At 43.8% G+C, this 22500-nt stretch overlaps 1 protein-coding gene across 3 annotated transcripts in view; it reads right to left on the reverse strand.

Annotated features, from left to right (window-relative positions):
- Nucleotides 1-4812: 4812 nt before the first annotated feature.
- Nucleotides 4813-22500, reverse strand: part of TYRO3 (TYRO3 protein tyrosine kinase) — a 41325-nt gene continuing 23637 nt past the window's right edge. For all 3 annotated transcript variants that reach the window (XM_077784153.1, XM_021533472.3, XM_021533475.2), the window contains 10 exons: nt 19769-19898; nt 18895-18995; nt 17854-17949; nt 16053-16133; nt 14324-14416; nt 13499-13620; nt 13094-13203; nt 11540-11699; nt 10073-10209; nt 4813-7243 (listed from right to left, as the gene is read on the reverse strand). In XM_077784153.1, the coding sequence (XP_077640279.1) occupies nt 6868-7243; nt 10073-10209; nt 11540-11699; nt 13094-13203; nt 13499-13620; nt 14324-14416; nt 16053-16133; nt 17854-17949; nt 18895-18995; nt 19769-19898 (1406 nt within the window). In that variant the 3' untranslated portion in view covers nt 4813-6867. The remainder of the gene's footprint in view (nt 7244-10072; nt 10210-11539; nt 11700-13093; nt 13204-13498; nt 13621-14323; nt 14417-16052; nt 16134-17853; nt 17950-18894; nt 18996-19768; nt 19899-22500) is intronic.

Genomic DNA, 22500 nt, shown 5'->3' on the forward strand with positions numbered 1-22500 from the left:
TGGAACAAAGGAAAGTGCATATTTTCTACATTCACAGATTTCTGATAAACAGGCAAGCTGCAAAGCACGATGTTGAATCTTTGCCAGCCTTGTGACGGCATCATCCTCTGGACTTCCGTGAGCTGCTGCGCAGTGCCCCTGCTGCGGGATCAGCATCAGGGCTCAGCAGTGCTACATAATGCTTCAGCAGCTGAACGGGCCCAAGGAAGAAAACCAGTGTCATCCCAGCAGATCATCTTCACCCAGGAGAGGTCAGGGCATGGTATATAGGCAGTCTGGGTGCTTTTCTGGGTTACATACCACATCCTTCCCTCGGTTGTGCTATTTTCATGCCAGAAATCTGATCTAATGATCTCAGTGCATTTCTCACAGATTTACACTACTATCAGCAATGGGTGGTTCAGACCTGCAGTGCAGGAGGTCTCTGGGATGAGGTCTGCTCCACTGAGACTACAATAGTCGAGTGTGTGAGCATAAATCCCCAAAAAAAGTCCCTGTGGGCCAACTGTGTCTTTAGTTCCAGCACTGCAGCTCCCTACCCTAGAGCTCAGCAGACTGGCAATATTTTGTGGAGTATATTGTGAAAGGAATCAGAGAAATACCGAGCCATGCTAATTTCTGCCATAAATGAATAGGTTCAGCCCCTCTCATTTGGATCCTTGCCTGATGATGCCTGCAGAAAAACCCACTGGCTGATAGGGCAGCAGCCCTGATCAATTTCAGTGGCTACCCAGGGAGACTTTATCAATAGTTGGGAAATATGGAAAAGATTTCACATAGTAAGCCTGATCGTTGCCTCAGGTACAGCCCAGCATATCAGTTTCAATGGAAGTGCATTGGCGTAATTGGGAGTGTTGGCAGAGAAGCTGGAGTGAATCAGATGGGGGGAGGGAGTGTGAGAAGTCACCGGCTGTTTGCTCTGCCAGAGATTTCCACCCCCTCAGCAGTGCTGGTAGAAACATGTGCCTGTGCTTCATCCTTTTCTGTGCATCATCAGGTATATCTTCACTACCCTCAGCAGTACCAGCACTGCTGGCCCTGGCTGATGGGGTCCCCACTTGCAGCAGATAGGGAGCAAACAAATATTGGGGAGAGGGCCTGAAATTGTCCCAGCTGTCTGATGAAATGCTAAGGCTTGAAGTTCAGATTTGACATGGGTTTTTTTACTTTGAAGGGCTTCTGGCAACAGCTAAGCGTCTGCTTCTTTCTGGAATGCAGTTTAGGTCCCTTGCATAACCCCAAGTCTCCATCTTCCTTTTCCCTTACACCCTTGCAGCTCAGGTACAAGGTTCATGGTCACCAAAAGGCTGTTAAAGCTCAGTCCATCCTTATATACCCTGCTGTGATGTTACATTCACCCTGCCACATGCCTGCACAGTATTTCTGCTCCTCTTTCTCTCTGTGTATCTTTGTGTAAGAAGAGGGATTCTGCAGACAAATAATACCAGGAAATATGTTAATTAGCTCTGAACCTTGCTTGACATTGGGGAGGCATGCTGCTTTACATCATCTAGCAATGTGAACCTTGGGGGCTTTTAGCTTCTTTAAAGGTAATTTAATAAGAAGGAACAGTGAGAGGCAGCAGTGAGTGACCAAAGGGCTCTCTGCTCTGGCTAGCACCATGTCACACAAGCAAAAGTCACTGTTGCAGAGGCATTCATTGGCAGAAGCAGAGAGGCAGCAGCAGTCTCCCACGCAGCTCAGGTAATGACAGGATAGCAGCCAGGATCATTGTCTTATGTATTAACTAAGAGAGCAGAGACCTTCTGAATTTGCTGCAGTAACTGCCATGTTGCAGTGCGCAGTCTGCTGCTCTCCAGTGACCCCTTGTTTCTGTCAGCTCCCCCTTTCTGTCACCTGTACTGGCACTGTATGCTTTTCAGTATGTGCTGCAATCTCCTTACTCCACCTGGATCATTTATGCATGCAAGCCCTCTTGTCACAAATTTGTGCTTCCTTACACCACATGCTGGCAAGAGCCAGCTCCTATAGACTCTTCTGGAAACTAGTCCAGTTCTATAAAATCTATTTTGAACTGAGCAAAGCTTAAATCAACAAGTGCTGTCTATTTCCTGGGGTCTCACATTTCCTTCATATCCATTTCAAGCCAGTGAAAAGAAATTGGAGGAAACAAAAGCTGTTTAGATACTTTCTGTGCTGCTGAAATAGCTGTTCCCTAATTTCAGTCCTACTGTTGAATATAACCAAAAGATATTCCGTTTCACCTAACTGCAGTTGGGAGTGACTTGGCTTGGCATGCCTCAAGCTGGAGGATCCATGGAGTAATTAGGAAATGAGGAGTCAATCATCTTTGTTGTTGCTAGACCTCCATGCAGTGACTGAAGTCTGATTCATACTGACACTGAATTCCCTTTATATGACAGAAAATGCAATCAAAACCCATGTCCATTGGTCTTTTCTGTTCTTGGACTAAGTAATTGATTTCTAGCTCTGTTTCCTATGGTAACAAGGCTCTCTGATCACCAGCTGCACGTGTTGGCCCTCATAGCTTTTGAATCCACTGCTTTATTTCAGCCACATGCAATGGCAAGATTGAGGTCTCAAGGATAATTAAGTTCCTACAAGATTTCAAAAAAAAGTCTGCATGTGGCAGACCTTTTTACTTCCACATCAGTACCTTCACTGCAGATGGAAATTCAATGAGTATTAGATGCCGGACACCCCACCAAGGGAAAAGGGTCTTGTAAGAACCTTAACTAGGGGCAAGTTTCACCCAGAGGTTGCAATCACCCATTGGAGCTAAATCTACAGAAATCCAGTGTTTGTAGAACAACTTGCTATTTTAATGGAGTGCATCAGGTGTGAAATAACAAATCAGTATAAATAGGACTGTCTATGAGGTTTCCTCACAGAAATCCCTGGTAAAAAAAATAAGAAATTTGCAAAAGTTGGTGATTGCTGAGCATCAGGGAAGGATAAATACTACCAGCAAGGTATAGAATGTAAATCAGAAAAATATCTATGTGCAAATATGAGTTCCTTTCACTGGTCAGTGAGATTCAGATTTTTACTCAAAATTAATTGCATTTCACTTCTAGGGAGTGTTTTTACAGGGTTGAAACTTCAACACTTCCCTCCAAACACAGGTCAAGAAGGAGGGTGGCTGGTTCCAGTGTAGCTGTGCAGTAACTCCAAGGTATATCCATGCACTCGCTGGAAGGATCTGCCAAGCACACCATTCCTCACACTGCCCAGCTACCGGCTCAGGCTGCAGCATCCCCGGATCGGCAGGCTGGGCTGAGGCTCACCACTCAGCCCTGGCACTGGAGGCAACAGGGGCATGTCTCCTCCTGCACTAACTACTCTATAACAGGCAGTGCTGTGAGCCTCTGCTGTGCTCTTGCTAGGTGCTGTGGAGCCATGCTGCCTCACAACTTAGCTGGTAACTGCCCCACGTGGCCCGAACCTCTGTTAAAAAAGAGATCCCGTCTCCCTGTCTCAGGGAGATACGGATGAAGGAGCATGGTCAGGCTTACCCATATAGGACAGAAGGTGCTTCTGCATAAATGTGCAGATATTGGTTATCCCACTGCCCCAGTAGACCGGGTGAGGGCTGCTGCTTGGGAAGATGGGAGGGACTGCACTGTTGTACTGGGGTGGTGGAAAAAAAGGGTGGCTGTAGGAGAAATATTTTGTTTAATTAGAAAAACAGTGTGCCAGGCTGGTGACTAAATCAGAGCTCTTAGTCTGGAGCTTCCCTGGGGTCAGGATCACAGTGCTGTCTCCAAGCAGACGCAGGGCCAGGCCACTTCTGTACAGCCTCTTTGGGATTTGAGAGCAAAATACTGCAGGGCACCTGGGTTGGACCAGAGAGAGCACCTCATCCTTTACCAAAACACACAGCCAGCCCCCACCTCAGACACCTGCTTGGTCCCAGCTGAGTCAATGCCATCTCTGTTCTGGTATGTCATATATAAAATTTCACATTTCTGCTTTCTGACTCCCTCTTGACAGCTCATCCCATCTGTCCCCATTTTAAAATCTCCTTCCCTCCTTCTTTTTTCACTAGTTCTTCTTCTGGTGTTGCCTCTCCCACCCACAACACAGCCGCATTTGTACCTGGTCTGTCCAGGCTTTTATGCAAAAGGATGAAAACGTTTGAAACAGATCTAAGGGACAAAACTGGGCACTGGAACCTTAAAAAATTAACAAAATCAGCTGCTTAATGCTTTGGAAGTAGTTTTTCCTGCATTGCAGATGTGGGGGTGAGCGCTTGTGCTGTTTCCCATCACTCTTCTCTCTGTGTGAGCTGCAGGCAGAGGGCGTGCAGTGTGCTGTTTGCTTGTGAAGAATAAAAGCGTGAGGTACGCCTTTTCTTCTCTGCAAGTTGGAAATCCAGGGACTCTTTTATGTTGTGCTTGGAACATTTGAGTCAGGAGCTGAATTTTACCCACCTCCTCCAAACCTCTTTTCCACTGAGAGCACTGGATGGGTGGGTTGGATGGGTGCACGCGACAATTTTCAGGGAGGAACTGATGCCAAGGTCTTGCATTCCTGGGTAGGAAGCACCATATCCCAGAAAGGGCTTTTCCCCAGGTTCCTGCAAAGCAATGGCCACAAAGCCTCTGTTTGTGAAACCGGTGGCCCCTGCCCATCAGATTTTGGCCTTCACAATCTCAAGGCTGGAGCAATGAAGACTAACTGTCACCTGGGCAGGCCAAACAGTTATCTGCCCCAAGAAGTAGCTCAGTCATGCTTGGTGAAAGAAGAAAGATGACTTTCAGCTGGGGCTGACTATGACCCACACAGTGAGTACCATCACATGTTCTGCCACAGTTAAGAGGCTGCGACTCAAACACAGTACAGGTTTTATTATTAAAAAATGCATAAAAACTAAAGACATGCTTCCCAGAGTTAGAGTCTATATGTACATCTGCACTTCCTAGGCAGCTGCAGGGAGTGTAGCCTTCTGCCCTCACTGCTAAAGTGCACTGCACAGGGTTTTGTTACCCTTAGTTAGGTGTTATCTTCTCACCTGCATTTACAGCATTCCAGCTAAGTGAAGAGAAAACCCTGTACTGCCCGGGGTGTAAGATGGTAAAATTTGTATCTGTGACTGAGAAACCATACTGAATTTCTGGAGACACCTCTGGGACATCTCTGTTCAGTTGGAAACTTAACAGAAAGGACCCTTGCTCAAGTCCCAGGCTGAAATTCCCCTTCCCTAGGAAGGGTTCTCATAAGGGCTGAAGCTTGACCTGAATTTTATATTTAGACCCCAACCTTACAATAAGCAAATACTGAGTATTGAAGAGTGGAGTGTTCTGATACAAAGTCTGCAATCTCATTTGACTTTTTGGTCCCACCTTTGCCAACCCAGTAAATGCTGACATTTGTGGTATTAGTTTGAGGAAGTGCAATGTGGAATCCTAAGAAATACTGCCACGTTTTCAGTGCAGTGAAAATAAAAGAAATAAAGATCTAGCAAATATTTAGGATAAGTAGAGTAAGATGTAACTGCACTTCCTTGCTGGGAACCACTGCACAAAACAAATGCTGATTTACAGTAAAATATTAAATTATTAAAAACCACACAAGCACTTGCAGTTACAGTGAGTCAGACATGCTGATTGGAAAACAAAACAAAACTCAAAGAGCAAACCCATTAATTTTGCCCTGTCTAGAAGGCTGCAGTGATACTGCTCCATGTTTTATGTGACTTTTACAGCATGCCAGAAAGCCTCCTAAATAGGAAGGCCAGTGGTTCTCAAGCTTTTTCATCATCAGGCCTCTATCTTCCGAAAGAAATCTTCCAATTGATCCCTCCCCTCAACACACATCTTCCTGAAATTGATTTCACATGCCACTGTAGCAGCTACAGTTCTTCATTATTTGAAGAAGACATAAGATTGAAAGAATCCAACTTTGAAGCAGATGCTGAATCCCGCACCTGCTGAAACTGAGTAAGTCTGTCATTCTGTATCTCAGTCTTCTTCCTCTCCTGGAGGGCAGCACTTAGCATTAATTAACACTGTTTCCCCATACTGCTGTTAAGTCCTCTCTACACTGCTTCCTTTCCATTCCTTTGAAGTTGGATTCTGCCCTCACACAAGCCAGCTGCTCTCCCTCCCTTTGCATTTTAATGTCAGCTGCAAGTCTAGTCAGGCCTGAACTGGCATCAAACAGAAGAAAAAGAAAGACATAAAAAAAGGTACATGGGGAGAAGAGGAATGCTGGATTTTCATTTTTTTTTCTAATTTCTTTTCTCACCAAAACATCTGAAACTCTTAAAAGACCCCTGGGCTGAGGAAGCAGCAAATGTCACTGCATGAAATGAGCCAGATGTTCAAATTCAGTGCTGGGTAGGAGCAGATCCACTGATCAGTTTGAGAACCACTGAGGTAGGCAACAAGTCCAGGCAGTACTGCTGAGTGAACACAAGGGGAATTTTGCCCTCTTGTCCTGAATGACAATATAAACACCCACTAGAGTTTTCAGGGGTACCAGTCCCAAAGTCACACAGCCAGGATTGAAGACAACATCTACACAAGAGCAAGCACTGACTGAACAGAAGGTGTATTCAGCTCTGCTCCAGCATTCAGTGAGAAGAAGAAGAGCACAGACTCTGACTGCCGCCTTAGCTCTGAACTCCTTTCTGCATGTTGTGGTCAACATGTAACCCTACTGCCTCCCTCCCTAAATCCAAGGGGTTGTTGGGGTTGCAGTTCTTCTGAGCTATTTGCCACCTCAGCCCACACAGGTGGTGAAAGCTACAGAAGCTGCCCAAGAGCCCTGGCCAGTGCTATTCAAAGCCATTCCAGATCCAGCATCAGAGCCCCAGGAGACACAGCACCATGCTGCACAGATTCAGTCCCAGGGAAGCAGAGTGTCACTGCTATGTACAGGCTAGCAACTTTTCTCTCCTTCCGTCTCTAGCTCATACAGAAGGCTTTTGTCCTCCCCTTCTTGTCCATCTGCATGCCTTTCACCCTCAGCATCATCTCCAAGGCACAAGGGGCTCATGATGTAGCGATAGTCACTTGTGACAGCAGCAGCTGCCCCAGCAACAGTCTCTTCAGCATCCATATTTCCAAAGGAGGTGTGCAGGCCAGGGTCACTTGCAGATGCCTCTTTGTCCTTCCCAATGTTGACATAGAGAGGATCTTGACTGGAAGAGAGCGTGGACATTCTCCCACGAATCATCTCCAGCTGGGACCGGAGTACTCCAAAGCTGGGCCGTAGCTTGGGCTCAGGATGCCAACATCTGCACATGAGATCATAGCTGCAAAATGGAGAGAGACACAAGAGCACTGAGAAGTGGAGCAGCTATGCCCTGCACCTCTGAACAGGGGGTCTGGGCAGTGAAGCTTAAAAAACACAGACACTTCCTCCAAAACCTGTCAGCTTTGGCCTTGCACGGGTCACACAGCATGGATGGCCATTATGGGTCTAATTTCTTGTTTCTTCCCATTTTCAAGGGCATTCTCCCTTTGGTCAAAAATGTTATTTACACAGTATCAAAACTCCAAAACCCTCAAAGTATGCTGAGTTCCCTGGTAAAGCCTTTGTTCTGCTGTCTCTAGGGAGCTAGAATAGGACTTTGAGTGTGACATCAAATTGTAATAGCTTTTGAATTTATTCACAAAAAGCACCCTCACAATCTCTGCCTCAGCTGAAGCCATCCCTCCAAATTCTAGTTCAAGAGCAGATAAATCACAGGAAGAAAACAAAGATCAAACTCTGGGAGGTGCATGTTATTTCCAAAGTATCCTTTCTTTCCTGCCATGTTACCTCAGCTCCCAGAGTAATGGAAGTGTGCTGCTGTTGCTGCCTGACAGGTTGTCAACAGGACTGGAAGGAGGCACACTGGGTTTGTTTAGAGGGCTGTTAAAGAATGGGAAACAGCTCCAGTGCTCGAAGGGGGATGTTAAAATGGCCTCTCAACTACAAAGGTACCACCTCAGTACAGAAGACATGTTCAGGGCCATTACCAGGCCCAGGTCCCATCCCGCAGCCTTCCTCCTATGGTCCAGCACCAGCTACCTCAGCTCTGTCTGCCCCAGGGCCAGCACGAGGACACAATCACTGGCTCTGCTGAGCTGCGCTTGGGCAAGGGAAGAGGAGCTCTCCTGCCCTGTGGCCGGGTTTGCAGCTCAGTGTCTGCGCTGGCTGCCCTCCCGTGCTGGAGCATGGCCAGAGCCATTGTCCTGATCCTCTTTGTGCAGCACCACAAGACTGGCAGCTGCATTCCTATGGTGTTATTGTTGCCAGTTTTGCAGGGAACGGGAACAAAGCACAGTGCTGGCGCTGAAAAACACTGCATACAAATGAACCTCAGTTGAACTTGTAAATGGAAAAAAATCTGATATGGCCTTTACTGGGAAATAAAGCATTTCATCATGGGTTTTATTTTATTTTTTGTACTCCTTGCAATCAGATTTACAAGACTGTTTCTGATCTCACACTATTATTACAGAAAGCTTCTATGGTTCAGTTGTCTTAATCCCAATTTACATCCCTCACAAACAGTAGAAATGCTGCAGATAAAACAGAAAATTCCAATTCTGCGCAACCAAATTAAATACTTGCTTTTACCTTTGCTGTCCATCAGAATAATCCATTTGAATGAAAGGTAGAAAAACACTGGCTGTACTGAATCAGCCCAAAGGTCCCTTTGCCCCAGTACCCTATGCCTGACAGAATCCAGGAGCAACACTTGGGGAAAGCATGTAAGCTGAGGGTGAGCATGTAGTGAGATCTTTCTGATATACTCTCTCAGATCTCAATAACCTGTAGCTCAAGCACCTCACAAAACCAAAAGTGTTTGTTTTCAATACTTTTTGATGGATTTTTCTCCAGTGCCTATCTAGTAGGTTTTTGAGTATCTTCTCTACTTCCTGCATCTCTAACATCTTACAGCCATAAGCTCCACAACTTGGAACTAAAGCTCCTCAGAGTAGTCGAGATGCAGACATGTAATTTATTTAGGCAGTGATATTACAATGTTTTCATTTATACTCAGTAAAAGTTAAAATAAATTGCTCAGAAGATAAAAGTATTCATCTTTAGTAACATGAGTACAGGTTATTCCCTATGTAGAAAAAAAGGGAAAGGAGAAAGCAACTACATTAAATAATCCACCATCAGAGCAAGAGGGAAGAAGGAGGAAAGAGGTCTTAGATCACTAAAATCAGTGCTTATAGTTATATCTTGCTTTGGGCACAACATACAGAAACGAGAGCCTTGCTTGGGCCCTCAGAGAAATAATTTCACCTTGTCCAGGCAAGGCAAGCTTTTATCCTGGGATAAGTTATGGTGATACTCTCTGGGGGTCCCAGCCCAATGTGAGGACACAAGGAATCTCCATCCACCACCCATGGAAGAAGGGTTCCTGAGCAAGTATTTCCTGTGACCTGCTGGAGAAGAGTGTTCCCTTGGCAGCAGGATTGAGGCAGGAGCACAGGCTGCAGCACATGGCTGCCTGCTGCCCTGTGGACTACCTAGGACCCTTCAGTAAGTCTGAAAATGTCTGCAACCAGAACCTTCAAGATTGTCCTGGATTTGTTCCTAGATGTAATTTAAAGTGGGACACTGATCTACACAACTTTAGTTTGTCCCATCTGCTCTCTTCTCTTTCAGCCTGCTATTTCTGAGTAGTAGATCAAAATTTGAAAACTGGGCCAAGCTTTGAAAGACACATGCAGGCCACTGCCTCTACAATCCAGTTTCCTTGTAATCTTGCTAGACTGCCTCTCTATTCAGCCTTCAGGTTGTGTCATGGAACTCACCCCTTTGCTCAGATGTTGGCCTGAGAAGGCAGGGTTCAGTGATTCTGGAAACTCAATTACACTTTCCACAAAGCCAAGAGCTGCTAATGTTGACACTTTGGAAACCATTGAGCCAAGTTAGCTGCTTGTGTAGTTACCACAGGTTCCTGGGAGCTCTGCCAGCAAATAATATCTAGTAGCTAACCCAGGGACTTTCTAGTGAATGGCTCTGTGTACTGGAAAGTGGAGAAATTCAGATCAGCATCCCAGCCAGCTGCCTTTGTTTCCTTCCAGCAAGCCAACTTTCTCCAAAAATCATGTCAGCAGGGTGAGGAAGTACTCACACATCTTCCAGGCACTCCGGGGGCTGCTTCAGTCTGTTCCCACTGATGAGGTAGTTGTAGATTTCTGCATTCTCAATGCCAGCATAAGGGGTTTGCCCTCGGGTCACAATCTCCCACATGGTCACCCCAAACGCCCACTGAAAGAAAACAGCACACAGAACAAGTGAACAGACCGTTCCCTGCTAGCTGGGCTTGGTTTCAGTATGCTCAGACTGTGCTGGGTAATGTCATCTGAGCAGCAGACATGCAAGGACTATCCAAACTCTAGCTGGAAAACAGAAATTACCCATATGATGCTGGCACATCATCTTAGGAGATAGCTGAAGGTCCTGTCCAGCCCCATCCTGCAGTGGAGCAGGGGAAGATTTGGGAGCTACTCCTGTCTTCCACCTGCACCCCTTTCCTACTTATGTTCTTTAAGGTATGTGGTATCAGTTTTTTGGTTCCCAGGTAGAAGAATATTTTGGTTTGGGGCTCACAAATCAGTTTCTTAATTCATTTAACCAGATTCTGAGTTTCTAGTAATGTACAGGCACAAGTGAAAGCAGAATTTAGCCAATAAGCAGGGCAAGGAAAAAAACACTTATGGCTCACATTGTTTTCTGCTCTACACTGCACAGCTGTACTTGTACTTTTCAACTAAACTGTAAGGCTTGTGAGGTGCAAAAAATTATTATTTTTATAAGAAAATACCTGTCCAATGTTTGACAGGGGTGAATTAGTGATCAGCAATCACTAAACTCTGTCTACAGTGGATGCAGGAATTGCTGGGCAACGCAGCAGCCACATTACAAGGCACTCTTGGTTATCTCTGCAAGGACATTGTGACAGGGATAACTGGAAAGGCAAGACCACAGGACTGAAGGACAAAGCTAGAGTGAAAATAGATCAAAAGGCAGCAAGAAAGAGGGGAGACGGTATAAGAAAAAGAAATCCCAAAAGGAAAATAAGTAACAGTTTCAGATTAATGGGTTTAGCCTTGCTCTCAGAGGCAAAGGTATGGGAAGTGTCTAAGCACTGATGTATTCAGATCTATGGAGTTCCACCAATGCCTTCTGCAGCACAGCTGCATGGTGCTTGTATGTAAGTGTGTGGGTCACACCATTTCAAATGTCACCTTCAAACTGTCAGGCAGAAGAGAAAGAAAAAAGAATAAGGGAGAAGATACTGCATAAAGAAAGGAAAAGGAAGAGGAGAAGGGGAAAGATGAAGAAGAGGATGGGCTAAACACTGAAAAATAAAGAAGAGAAGGACAACAAGAAGAAAAGGGTTAGTGTCTTCTGATGCTAACCATTCTCATATTGTTTTAGCCTTGAGTTCTGACAGCACCCAAGGCAGAAGTAGCATCATCCCTCAAACACAAGGTAAACTCCCTTTCCTATCATCAGGGCCTTTTCCCACCCTCAGTGGGATTCCTCCACTCCAGCAGGAATACAAGTGGTCCCCAATGCACCAAGCAAACCTCACCACATCGCTGTGTGTTGTGTACAGATTATCAGCCAGACTTTCCAGAGCCAGCCACTTCACTGGCAGCTTGGAGGCACAGCCCTGGCGGTAGTAGTCTCCACTGTAGATTTTCTTAGAAAGTCCAAAGTCTGCAACACTCACGTTCATGTTCTCATCCAACCTATGGGAAAAATTTCACAGTTGAGGAAAGGAAAGCATTTATTGGATATTTCTGGAAAAAAAAAAAAGTATATGGCTCACCAATAATTACACAGAAGGAGAATGATTTCATCTACTTGGTGACCAATGTGAAATATCTTAGTGGTCTCAAACTAGTTCCTTCAGACTAACAGGGAACTAATCATGACTAAGGAAGTAAGGAAGTGTCTAGGCTTAGATGGTCTAGAGTCTTACAAACTCAGATAGTGTCTGTTTGCAAGATTATCAGAGGACATCTTCAATGCTCACTGCTATCACTAAGGCCTGCACCCCATATTGGAAATCAAAAAAATCACAGGGTGGTTGCCTAGACTGCCTGCTAAAATTGCTTGAACTGCTAGATCTGCAACATCTCCTCTACAGGCCTGGTTAATGGTCTGAATTGCTCTGTCACCCACTTAAACCTATACATGTTGGCAGATAGTCCAAGTAAAGGCCACAAACACTTCATGCTCCTGGGCCTCATAAAGAACTCACTCCCTAGAAGATGTGCTGAAATAGGCATTCAGCTTCCTCTGGCGGATGTCTACAAAAATAGAAAATCAGTATGGGTTTCTCATAAATGCCAAAGCAGGCTAACCCATCATTTTTCATCATAACTATCAGGCTCTTTGTCTGTACATCTGGACATAGAAATGCCATTGGAAATCTGTGTCTCATTGTGGATTTTATTGGTTGTTGTGGTTTTGTTCAGAGGCAGAGTTCTGCTGTCACAATGAGCTGTTCCTTACTACGTTCTCAGGGAAGAAGCAGAGTGTAAAGGATAAAAAAAGGACTTTTCTTTCCTTCAAAGCAGTCAAGGTAGTTTAGTGTCAAGAACAGTGAAGTGGGATCATACATGCAAATATTTTTAGAGGCATTCTCCACAAGCTTTCAAGGAAACTACAATTCTTATATTGTGATAATCAAGTCCTTAAAATAGATACCAGAAACACACACTTCATGATATAATGAAAGTTCTTTTCTCCTAACACAGCCAAACCCATTCTTTCCTGCTGGTTACTTTTTATTGTGGAACGAATAGCCTATGCTGACACATAACCACTGGAGTGGCTAATTACAAACACATACTGTAATCAACCCTATGAAACTCTATCTGCAAACCAATTATAGAAAAGCTCTTTATAAAAAGGGTCTGTTAGAAAGATCAGTGGGACTTGAGGAGTTGCTCCCTGCTCCCAGAAGCACTACCACACACCCCACAATGACCACAACTCCCCTATGTCTATTGTCAATTAATGCAAGGATCAGCATTCTTAGACAGGACCCCTCACACTTCTGTAATGCAAAGGGTTTTTCATCCCTCCCTCACCCACTCTGTTCTTTCTTTTCTCTAAAAACTCATTAATCACTTACATGCAGTTCCGAGCTGCAAGGTCCCTGTGTATGAAATTTTTTGAGCTCAAGTACTCCATCCCACTGGCAATGTCAATCATGAACTTGAGGAGTGTCTGAACAGGCAAATTCTGCAAGAAATAACAGTGTAGGTTCTATTCCTGGAGGCTTTCAAGCACATATGACAAAACTGCCACTTTACACAGCAGGGATGGGGAATACAGGGAAGGGATGGGATGGATTGGAGGAGCTGGTCCCCAGCATGCTTGGAATGAAATACTTTAAGATCACATCTCACAACTTCCTCTGGTATTAAAATCCAATCACTTGCCAGTGCCTTTGGGAGACCAACCCTGACCTGCTCCAAATTCATTCTGTGAAAATCCCTAACCTCCCAGAAGGAATTCTACAGTAAGACAGACTTACAAATGGGTTTTCCCCAATCCGTGACATCAGCAGAAAAGCGTGGAGGTCTCCATGCTTCATGAAGGGCAGGATCACCATGGGAATTGGGAGACGGCCCTTGGGACGGCTTCGTAGACTGACTCCTGATGAGGACACACACAACAAAGGAGTGTTAGCAAGCAGATTATTCCCAGGAGAATCTTACAGGCTGCTGCACTTTCCTTGTACAGATCTGGAGTGCAGTTTTGGTGGGTAGATTCAATGCTCCAAGCTTCAATGATTTTATGCCAGGTACTGCTAAGATGCCTCTAACCCTGTTTGCATCAGAGGCTGTACTAAGAGCCTAGTGCCTCTCAGCTCTTCTTGCAGGACCAGCTATAAATGTTTCTTGGATCACTCCAGACCAGACAGCCCCAACCCCAGGCTCTGCAGAGCAATCTCCACATTATGAAAAATACCTGCATTCCAAAATGTCTAACCAGGAATGTCTTGCTTCTTACTCAGTATTTTGGAAAGGCACAATCTTCCTCCTATTTATAGCCTATCTGCCCACCTGTTCACACTTCACAGCAGTTCAGACACGTCTCAGCCAGCCAAAGTCTCCCTGATGTATTTGCAAGAACCAAAGAACAAGCTTAAATAGGAGATGGCTGTTCCTGATGTGTGAAGGCAGGTGTAGGGAGCATTAAACACACTCCAACTCTCTGGGAAGGAGCAGTGCTGACCTACGCAGGACTCCAGACAGCACAGAGGAGGCTGCACCAGCACTGCTGGGGAGAGTGAGGCTGTGTGGGATAATGTAGGAACAGGAGGTGCTCTGTGGCATGAGCAGCAGCACTGTCTTACCAATCAGTTTGGTGACGTGAGGGTGGTCAAACTCCTTCATACAGGCAGCCTCTCGCAGGAACTCCTCAATGTCCGTTGAGGTGAAGATGTCCGCTGGAAAAAGTGATTATAAGTTTTCTTTCTTTGTAGGTGGCTTCAAGAGGCTTTACAAATGATTGTCAAAAGCTTGTTCTTTGTGGCACAGCACATCTTCTCAGACCTATAGCTAGATAAGCCATTTTACAACAAAGCACAGCCTGACACTCTCTCCTGGGACAAGAAGCAGTAAGAACATATCAGGGACATTGGTTCGTGGCAGAGTAAAGGACTGCTGGTTAGCAGCTCTTCTGTGAGTTAAAACTTCCTCTGAAATTGTGCAAACTGTGTTTGAGGGTTAAAGATGTAAGAACTAATTAGGTGAACGAACTTAACTACAATTGTCAAGGAGAGGAGACCTCACGCAAATGAAAGAAAATGATGAAACTGAGGAGATGGCTCAGAGCCCATGACTGGCACAGCAGGGCCCAATTCATCTCTGACAAGGAAGCCATGAAAGATAAATGCTTTTATGACTCTTGGTTAAGTCTTATAAGGTGCTAGAGCTAAGAGTTCTCAAATAACCACACTACTGACAGCTTGGACCAAATTCAGCAGTAATATGCATCAGCAAAATTCTGGAGTAAATTATTTCTCATTGCTATGATTCTAGATTCTTGGAAACATATCAATATAATCAAGAAGTATCCCAGTTGTCTACTTCCACCACTGCTACTGCTGAATTTAGCAAGAGTCCTCCAGTCCTGCTGCAAGATCAGATTCACACCTGTAGGGGAGTGTTCACATTATCTACTTTAGGCAAGTAATTTCAATATAATTCAGAAGATAAAAAGAGATTCCCTTTTTACAGTCAGTGAAGAAAGGAAGGTGCCTCTGGAGGCTGACAGATTGTTCCTAAGTTAGATGCCTGCAGCGAGACATTCTGACTGCACAAAAGCTTGCAAACTGATTAGAATTATTGTTGAAACTGGATAAAATGATACAATTTACATTAGAATGGTACTAAGTGCATTTAGTACAAGCTGTTACTCTGTGACAGCAAACTGAGCTCCAGCGATAAGTGAGTGTGACTGCTTTCAGTCAGTCAAAGTTAATTTTTGCCTTACAGGCTAAAGGGATCAAATAACATAGGTTAACATACGTAAGCACACACATATGCACATTTCCTTTGATTTCTACATATATCTTAATTGCTTTTCTTCTTACAGACTTCTGCCTGTTAGTTGCCCTTGTTATGTACACTCGCCAAATGACAAATCAGAAGGGAGCTGGACTGCCCAATGAAATGTGCTGACTGAGATGAGTTAGCTGGTCACTGCATTCAGCCCAAACACTCTTCTGTTTATTCCAGGATATGTTCTTGCAGGAATACTGTTCTTTCACTGCTGAATTATTAGGGCAGAGCAGACCTGTCTGAACTGTCTGTGCTACATGATGTAGGGGTTTCAGTTGCATTCACCATGTGCTACATGCTGTAGAAGCAACTAGGTAGTATAGGTCTTTTCCTGAAGAGTTCCATTAAAAAAGACTGACATGAAGGGGATGGGAGACAACATGGGTAGAGTGGCTGAGTGGGAAGCTCAGAGAGAAATAAAGAGCACTAGGGGATATTTGCTGAGAATTGGACAGACAACATTTAATCCTTCTAAGCTCTCTTTTCTTAAGTAATTCAGGTAGCCTTGCTCCCACATACCTTTCAGCATCTTCACTGCCACTTTCTGGAAAGAGCCATCATCTAGCTTCAGTAGTGCTTCTCGAACTGACCCAAACTCCCCTGTAAAATTATCAGAGTAGGTAGTGAGGGAACAGCTTCTTGTGAAGAAAGTATGATTCACAGCAGATTCACTTCAGGGATCACTGGCAAAGAAGCTGAGTATCCATAAGAAATGCTCCATTTTTCATTCTGCAGTTCCAGACAGCAGCTTTTAGCACATGTGTGTCTAGAAGAGATAACACTACCAGTAGACAGAGCTCACTGTGCTGGCAGTCCAGAAGGAAAAGGAAAATGAGAAGGGAAAAAAGCAATTCCTGACCAGATAGATGATGCAGAGACAGAGTTTAAGCTAGGCAGAAATTTCTGGGGAAGCCATATCATGAGGGATGAGTCTGAGTGAGGTTCTGTTCAGAGAGGAGGCTCTTTGCTGAAGCAGCAAGTGGATGGGTTGGCTGAGGAAGCTCTTAGTATTGACAGCCATCAGAGCCAAATGATAGTGCCAGGACTCAACCATTTGAGACACAATCAGCCTTATCTCTCAAAACTCAGAGAATTACTTCTATGAATCACAGCTGACCAGAGAAAACATAGAGTATCTACTTGTGTGTGAGTGATATGTTGATTCACAGAATGCAATATTTTGCCTGGGTGTATTCTCTAAGGGAGTTAAGAGGAAATGCAACAAGCCAAAACCTCTTCAAAATATTTAGCCTAAAGAGGCTTTATACTACAGCTTAACTGCCTCTTTGCATTAGATCTGGCTCTAGATTTGCTCTTGCTAATTTTGTAACTGCTTATCTCACCCTCACCCACAGTGCATTAGTATAAGGAACTCTGATACTGAAAAGGAAGCAAAATACGGCAATTAGGACACCTACCCCAGAAGTGTTATCTTCCCACTAGCTTTTCAACAGTGTCCTTCACTACTCTATGGCACATGCTTACTTCACAAAAACCATGAGCAGTGGATCTGACCACAAATCAGGAAAATTGGAAGGAACAAGGTATTTTGTGCTGCTTCCATACTACGGAGCTGTTGTTCAGCTGTAGAACCAGCAGAGCCTAAAATAATGCAGTTATGTCATCTTATAACATGTAACCTGGGGTTATGGCAGTGGGGCTGACAACACAGACCAGATTCTGCCAGCTGGCATCCTCACACCACGGTGGGGGGGGGATGCCCTGGGGACCCTCTGCAGCCAATATCAGTTTACCTGCCATGGAAGCAGCCCAAAAGGGTTGAAATAGGATCTCAGAAACTGGTCAAGAGCTAACACTCACAAACAGATTACACAGCTGTTAATAACCTAGCATTGTTAATCCCTCTGAGACCACTTCTGCAGGAAGGTCATCTTCCTGCTCTGAAAGAAACACATTTGTTCTAGGAGCGATGGAGTGGAAGAATGCTCCCTATGGAAAAGGGTCAAAAAAACCTGCAATAAAACTAATTTTATAAAGAAAAATTAAAAGGTGAAGTTTAATTGAATATTCCTTTGTTTAAATCTCTGCAAGAAATTAACAGACCAGTGAATTAACACTACTTTGGAAAGCAGAGCATAGGCTGCAGTTCCTGATTGTGTAAAGCCATATAATAGGAATGGCTTAGCCAATATCCTGTTAGTTATGCTAAACCTCTGAAATGTTTTATCCCAGCGGAAGGGATAGTTCCATTTAAATTTCCATCCACATGCTGGAGTGAAAATGGGCTGCTTGTAATTGCTTCTTCCTACTCAACAGTTAAAATAACACAAGTAAAGCTTTGTTCAGTTTTGGTTCTTACCCTTGCCCAACATTCTTCCCAAGGTGAACTGCTGTTCCTGGATTAAGACATCTTTTAGTTTTGTCTTCAACTCATCACTGATCCCTACACTCTCCACTGGGAAAAAAAAAACAACAACAAAACAAATGAAGCATCAAATAAGGGATATTTAAATATTTTGTCACAACATCAAGAGTCACCTGTTCTAATCTCCATCTCAAATATGATTCCCACACCATAAGCAGGAAAACCTGAAAAAGGCAGAATTCCCTTCCATATCCTCTAGCCTCATCACAGACAAGCAGCCAGTAACTTTCAACCACCAGAACATGTACTTACAGTACTTAAAGGGAGAGGGCGTGATAATACCACCCTTAAACATTCCAAGAACTATAGGAATACAGAAATAATGTAAAGAATGCTGAGAACACAAAATCCAGTCTGAAGGGCCACTGACAGACACTGGTTCATATGGCTTAATTTAAGCTGATGGAGCTGCACCATTTTAATGACTGTCTGGAGCATCATCCTAACCCAGCTATGCAGTGCTGCCACAGAGAGCCATGCCCTTGCTGAAGCAGGAGACAGAAATGGATCAGCTCAATGGAGTATCTGACCATTCCTGGGAGTCAGTCTCCTCTTTGATAAGTTACTAATTCCTGGCTTTCCAAGACTGATTAATTGGTTCATACTTGTAGCACAGCTCAGCATACTGAGTTTAAAAGAGTCCTGCTAATATTGTTCAGTCATATTTATCTCATCACTGGGTTATATTCCAGTTGAAGGAATCCTTGTAGAGTGAAACTGGGGCAAGGGAGTGGTGAATTTATGTCTTGCATTAATATACATAATGACTGTAGCTGTAATTAGCAAGGGCTATGTAATTGGTATGGAAACAGCCGTTCTGGCCTTTCACCTCTGCAATTCACAGCGTCTAAGCCTCATTGTAAATTAATCCCATGTTTTTGATCAAGAAACATCAGTTTCAGTGAAAACAGAGAGAGCATTGTAAATGCATGAACACAGCTTCCCGGGCAGAATCACTCAGGCCATTTTACTTACATGTTGCTTCAATGAGCTCTGGGCCCTCCCTGTTGAAAGACCTGGCAGCTCTGAAATGGACTGCTGGATCCCCTCTGCCAACCACACTGCCAAAGGCATGGCTAGAAGGCAGAAAAGACACACAGGACCATGATTACATGGGCCATTCACTTCTAAAAGGGTGTGTTGAACAGTATGGATGATTTCTCGCCCTATGCCATATAAATTCTTCAGACTGTTTTGTTAAAGAAGGTGTATTTGGAGAGGAGGAACAATGGGTTTATGCTGCTTTGCTGATGCACCTACAGCCTTCCAAAACAGGGGAATCACTCCTCCCAAGTGCCAGGAGAAGTTGTAGGTTGGGGCAGGTTGCAGGAGTCACAGGAACAGAGATGCTGCTGTGACAGGGAGGTCCATGAGACTGGAAAGAATGAGAACCTTGTTTATGGAAAGTTTACTGGGGATCCAGAGGGTTCTGGGCAGTCAGGAATTTACAATCAGCTGATAGACTGAAAACCAGCAATGGATAAAGGGCTCACACCATAAGAATACAGATATTTCATCTGTGGATCTCTTCTCTTAAGCAGCAGTGCTAAGAATTACCTTGATAGAGTAAATATTTGTATAGTATAATAATGCCTTGCTATTAACATAACATTTTCCCTGCTGTATTTTGGTGTTATCACTTTTAAGAAAAGACAGGCACCCCAAAACTATGAAGAAAACCCAGTAACAACACACCCTCAAAAAAAATCCCAACAAAAAAACAACCAATACAGTTACCCAAAGAAACTGCTAAAAGTACAATGCTGTTTTGAAAAATAATTGAGTCAGAAACCACAATAGAAGAGAAAGCAGAGATCTCTCTAGCCAGCACAAGGAGAAATTCCCTTACCCAAACCGAGTTTCCTTTCTTCTTTTTCGAAGGAGAATAAGAGCCAGGGCAACAGCTGTGACCAGAGCTGTGAGAATGCCCAATGCCACAGGAACCCAGGATGTCCCATAAGGAGGTTGTCTCTGGCCACCTAGATGATGGAGAAAACACCAGTCAGGAAACAGGAGACTGCCAATGTTAAACCAACCAATTTCTCCTTTTGCTTTTAAATGGGAAAGCCATGCTGCTGGAACTGGTGGATCTTTGTATACTGGAATTTGGCATAAACAGGTACTCAGCCAATCATCAGGAAAACTAGCTCCTTCTCAGAGAAAAGGCAGAGCAGAAGCATCTAGTTGTCAGAAACTATTGGTTTTGAGCCTTAAGAATGTAACAGGTGCTGGACCAGATTATATTATTTCACATGAGCTCATTATGTGGGTCACTTCGAACTGCAGCCTCAGGTCAAAAGGTTCCTTAGCATAATCATTTTCTGTGTGGGTTTCACCCTGTCCTGTTTGAGACAGACATAAGAACCTTGACCAAGTAACACAGCACTACCTGAATGTCAGCCAGGCAACATTTTGAAAGACAACAGAGAAGGACAATTGCCTCATGGCAATATGGCTGAAAATATTTACATTTTTCCTCTAACCCTTCCCACAAAGAGAAGCACCCCGAGGGACTTGGTATTAGCTGTAACTTTACAATGTTGTTTGGTTGGTTGCAGCTTCTCAATGTGTCTCCCCAAAGAAAAGAATATTTGCTCCCAGAATACGTATAGTTTTGACTACAAAAGGTCTACAGAAGAAATGGAGATGCTGCCAAGCTGAGCAAGCTGCCAGGCAAGGCAGATAAGCAATACAGTTCTGAATAAAAAGAATATTATATATGCATGGCAAAAAAATTATAAATTAATCCAACCCTGAGAGATTTCTTCTCCAAATACAATTACTAAAGATTAAATGTGAATTTGAATGGATTTATTAAAATCTAGGATATCCCTTATACCTCCAAATTGTTTAAGAGCTAACAAGAAAAGGTGCCGGGTCCCTGAGCACCTCCTGCCCCTTCATGCTCACTTGCTTACCCTCAGTAGCTGACTGCCCTTTACCTGAAGGTAAGGAAGAATCATCTTTGATGATGTAAGTAATCCTGTTGTAAGTCATAACAGTATAAATAAACCTGTTGTTAAAAGACGTATTAGCTTCATGGACTGTAATTTGGATGGATCTCAGCATAAATGCACATGAAAAATAGTCAGACAATGTGCACTGACAGAGTCCTGGCAGGCAAGAGGCTTTTGAGGCTTGATTAACAGCTACATTGAGGAGCCTTATCATCCAAGTTTTTAAAGTAGTATTAGTCTAAACAGGTAGAGCTTAAGGACACAGAATTGTGGACAAAGGAGGAAGCAGACTAGTACTTCTCCACTTGAAGCAAATTATCAGATCTATAGTATTTATTTTCCAGCATCTTATCTCCTTCAGTGACTCACATTTTCTTTTACCACCCAGAAGGCTTTACAGGCTCTGGGGCTTATGATATTCCCTCTTGCTATAATTTCAACCTAGCCTTCAAGGCTTTTTATGAGGAGGGAGAGATCAGAAACAGAAGCTGTCTTTCTCAAATAAAATAGAGGTAACTCCAACCCTCTCCACAATTCCCAAGCCAAACACTTAGTCTCATACTGCCTAACAATCAGGGTAGAAACAAACACTGATGAAAAAGGTCCTCTCTGATAGCTAACAACAAGGTTTCCTTCTCCCTGTGGTGAGAAAAACCTTTTTTGGCTTATTTTTCTAGTCTCTGTCTATTGACTGTTCTGGTGAGAGAGCAGCGATTTAGGTCAACTTCTGGGGAGCCCCTCCAAAAGGATTATGGATGAAAACAAAACTAAAGTAAATTATTCTCCTTGTTTCCAAACTGCTGGGAATCAGAAGCCCATCTCACAGTTTATAGTAAATGTGTCAGAAATAGAAATGAATGTTGAAATTCACTGCTCCTCCTTCTCTGCCCCACACATCCTTGCTTCCCACTTGTGTCACTGAGCTTGAGAGAAGGCTGCAGCCCACAAGTTGCCTCTCCTTTCTCAACTCTCTCTCCCATCTACTGCAGCACCTTTTTCAACCAGCATATGCTTTAAGACTGCACAAGGCAGAGAGAAGACAGTATTATTAGAAGAGTTTAGAAGAGTATTTAGGAGCCCTTTGATGATTGAACCCTTTTATTTTACAGAAAGTTTGTATCTCAAAGGTGTGCAAAGAACATAATTTAAGAGTCTTCTGCCTACAATTGTGAAGATTATAGGTAGGAAAAAGCTATTAAACTACTCTGTTCCTAGCTCTGCAATGAAAAAAAGAGGTTTCTTCTGAGAAAGTTTCTGAAAATAGTGAAACAATCTTTGTTAATAGCACACCAGATCTCTGCATAAGTAGGGTGGAGCTCCCACTAGCTTTGCTGTGATGACAAATTCAACTTAAAGTTTATACGAGCTTAGTCATCCTTATTGCCGCACTGGGAGCTGGGCAGAAACCACCCCTGGCATTTCTCACAAAAAGCAACCAGTGCCAGTTTGCTATTTTAGGAAAGGAAGAGACTTATGTTTTCTACCAGGCCTGAAACAAAACTGCAGTCTTTCTGCAGCTCTGCTGCGTAAGGCCTGTCAGTGTTTCCACAGTGAACTTTTACTTCCAGACTATTATGCTTGTGAAGAAATGCATGTGCTTCCAGACAGCATTTGGCCAAAACAA

Source organism: Lonchura striata, chromosome 6 (genome assembly GCF_046129695.1).
Source record: "Lonchura striata isolate bLonStr1 chromosome 6, bLonStr1.mat, whole genome shotgun sequence".
Taxonomy (NCBI): Eukaryota; Metazoa; Chordata; class Aves; order Passeriformes; family Estrildidae; genus Lonchura; species Lonchura striata.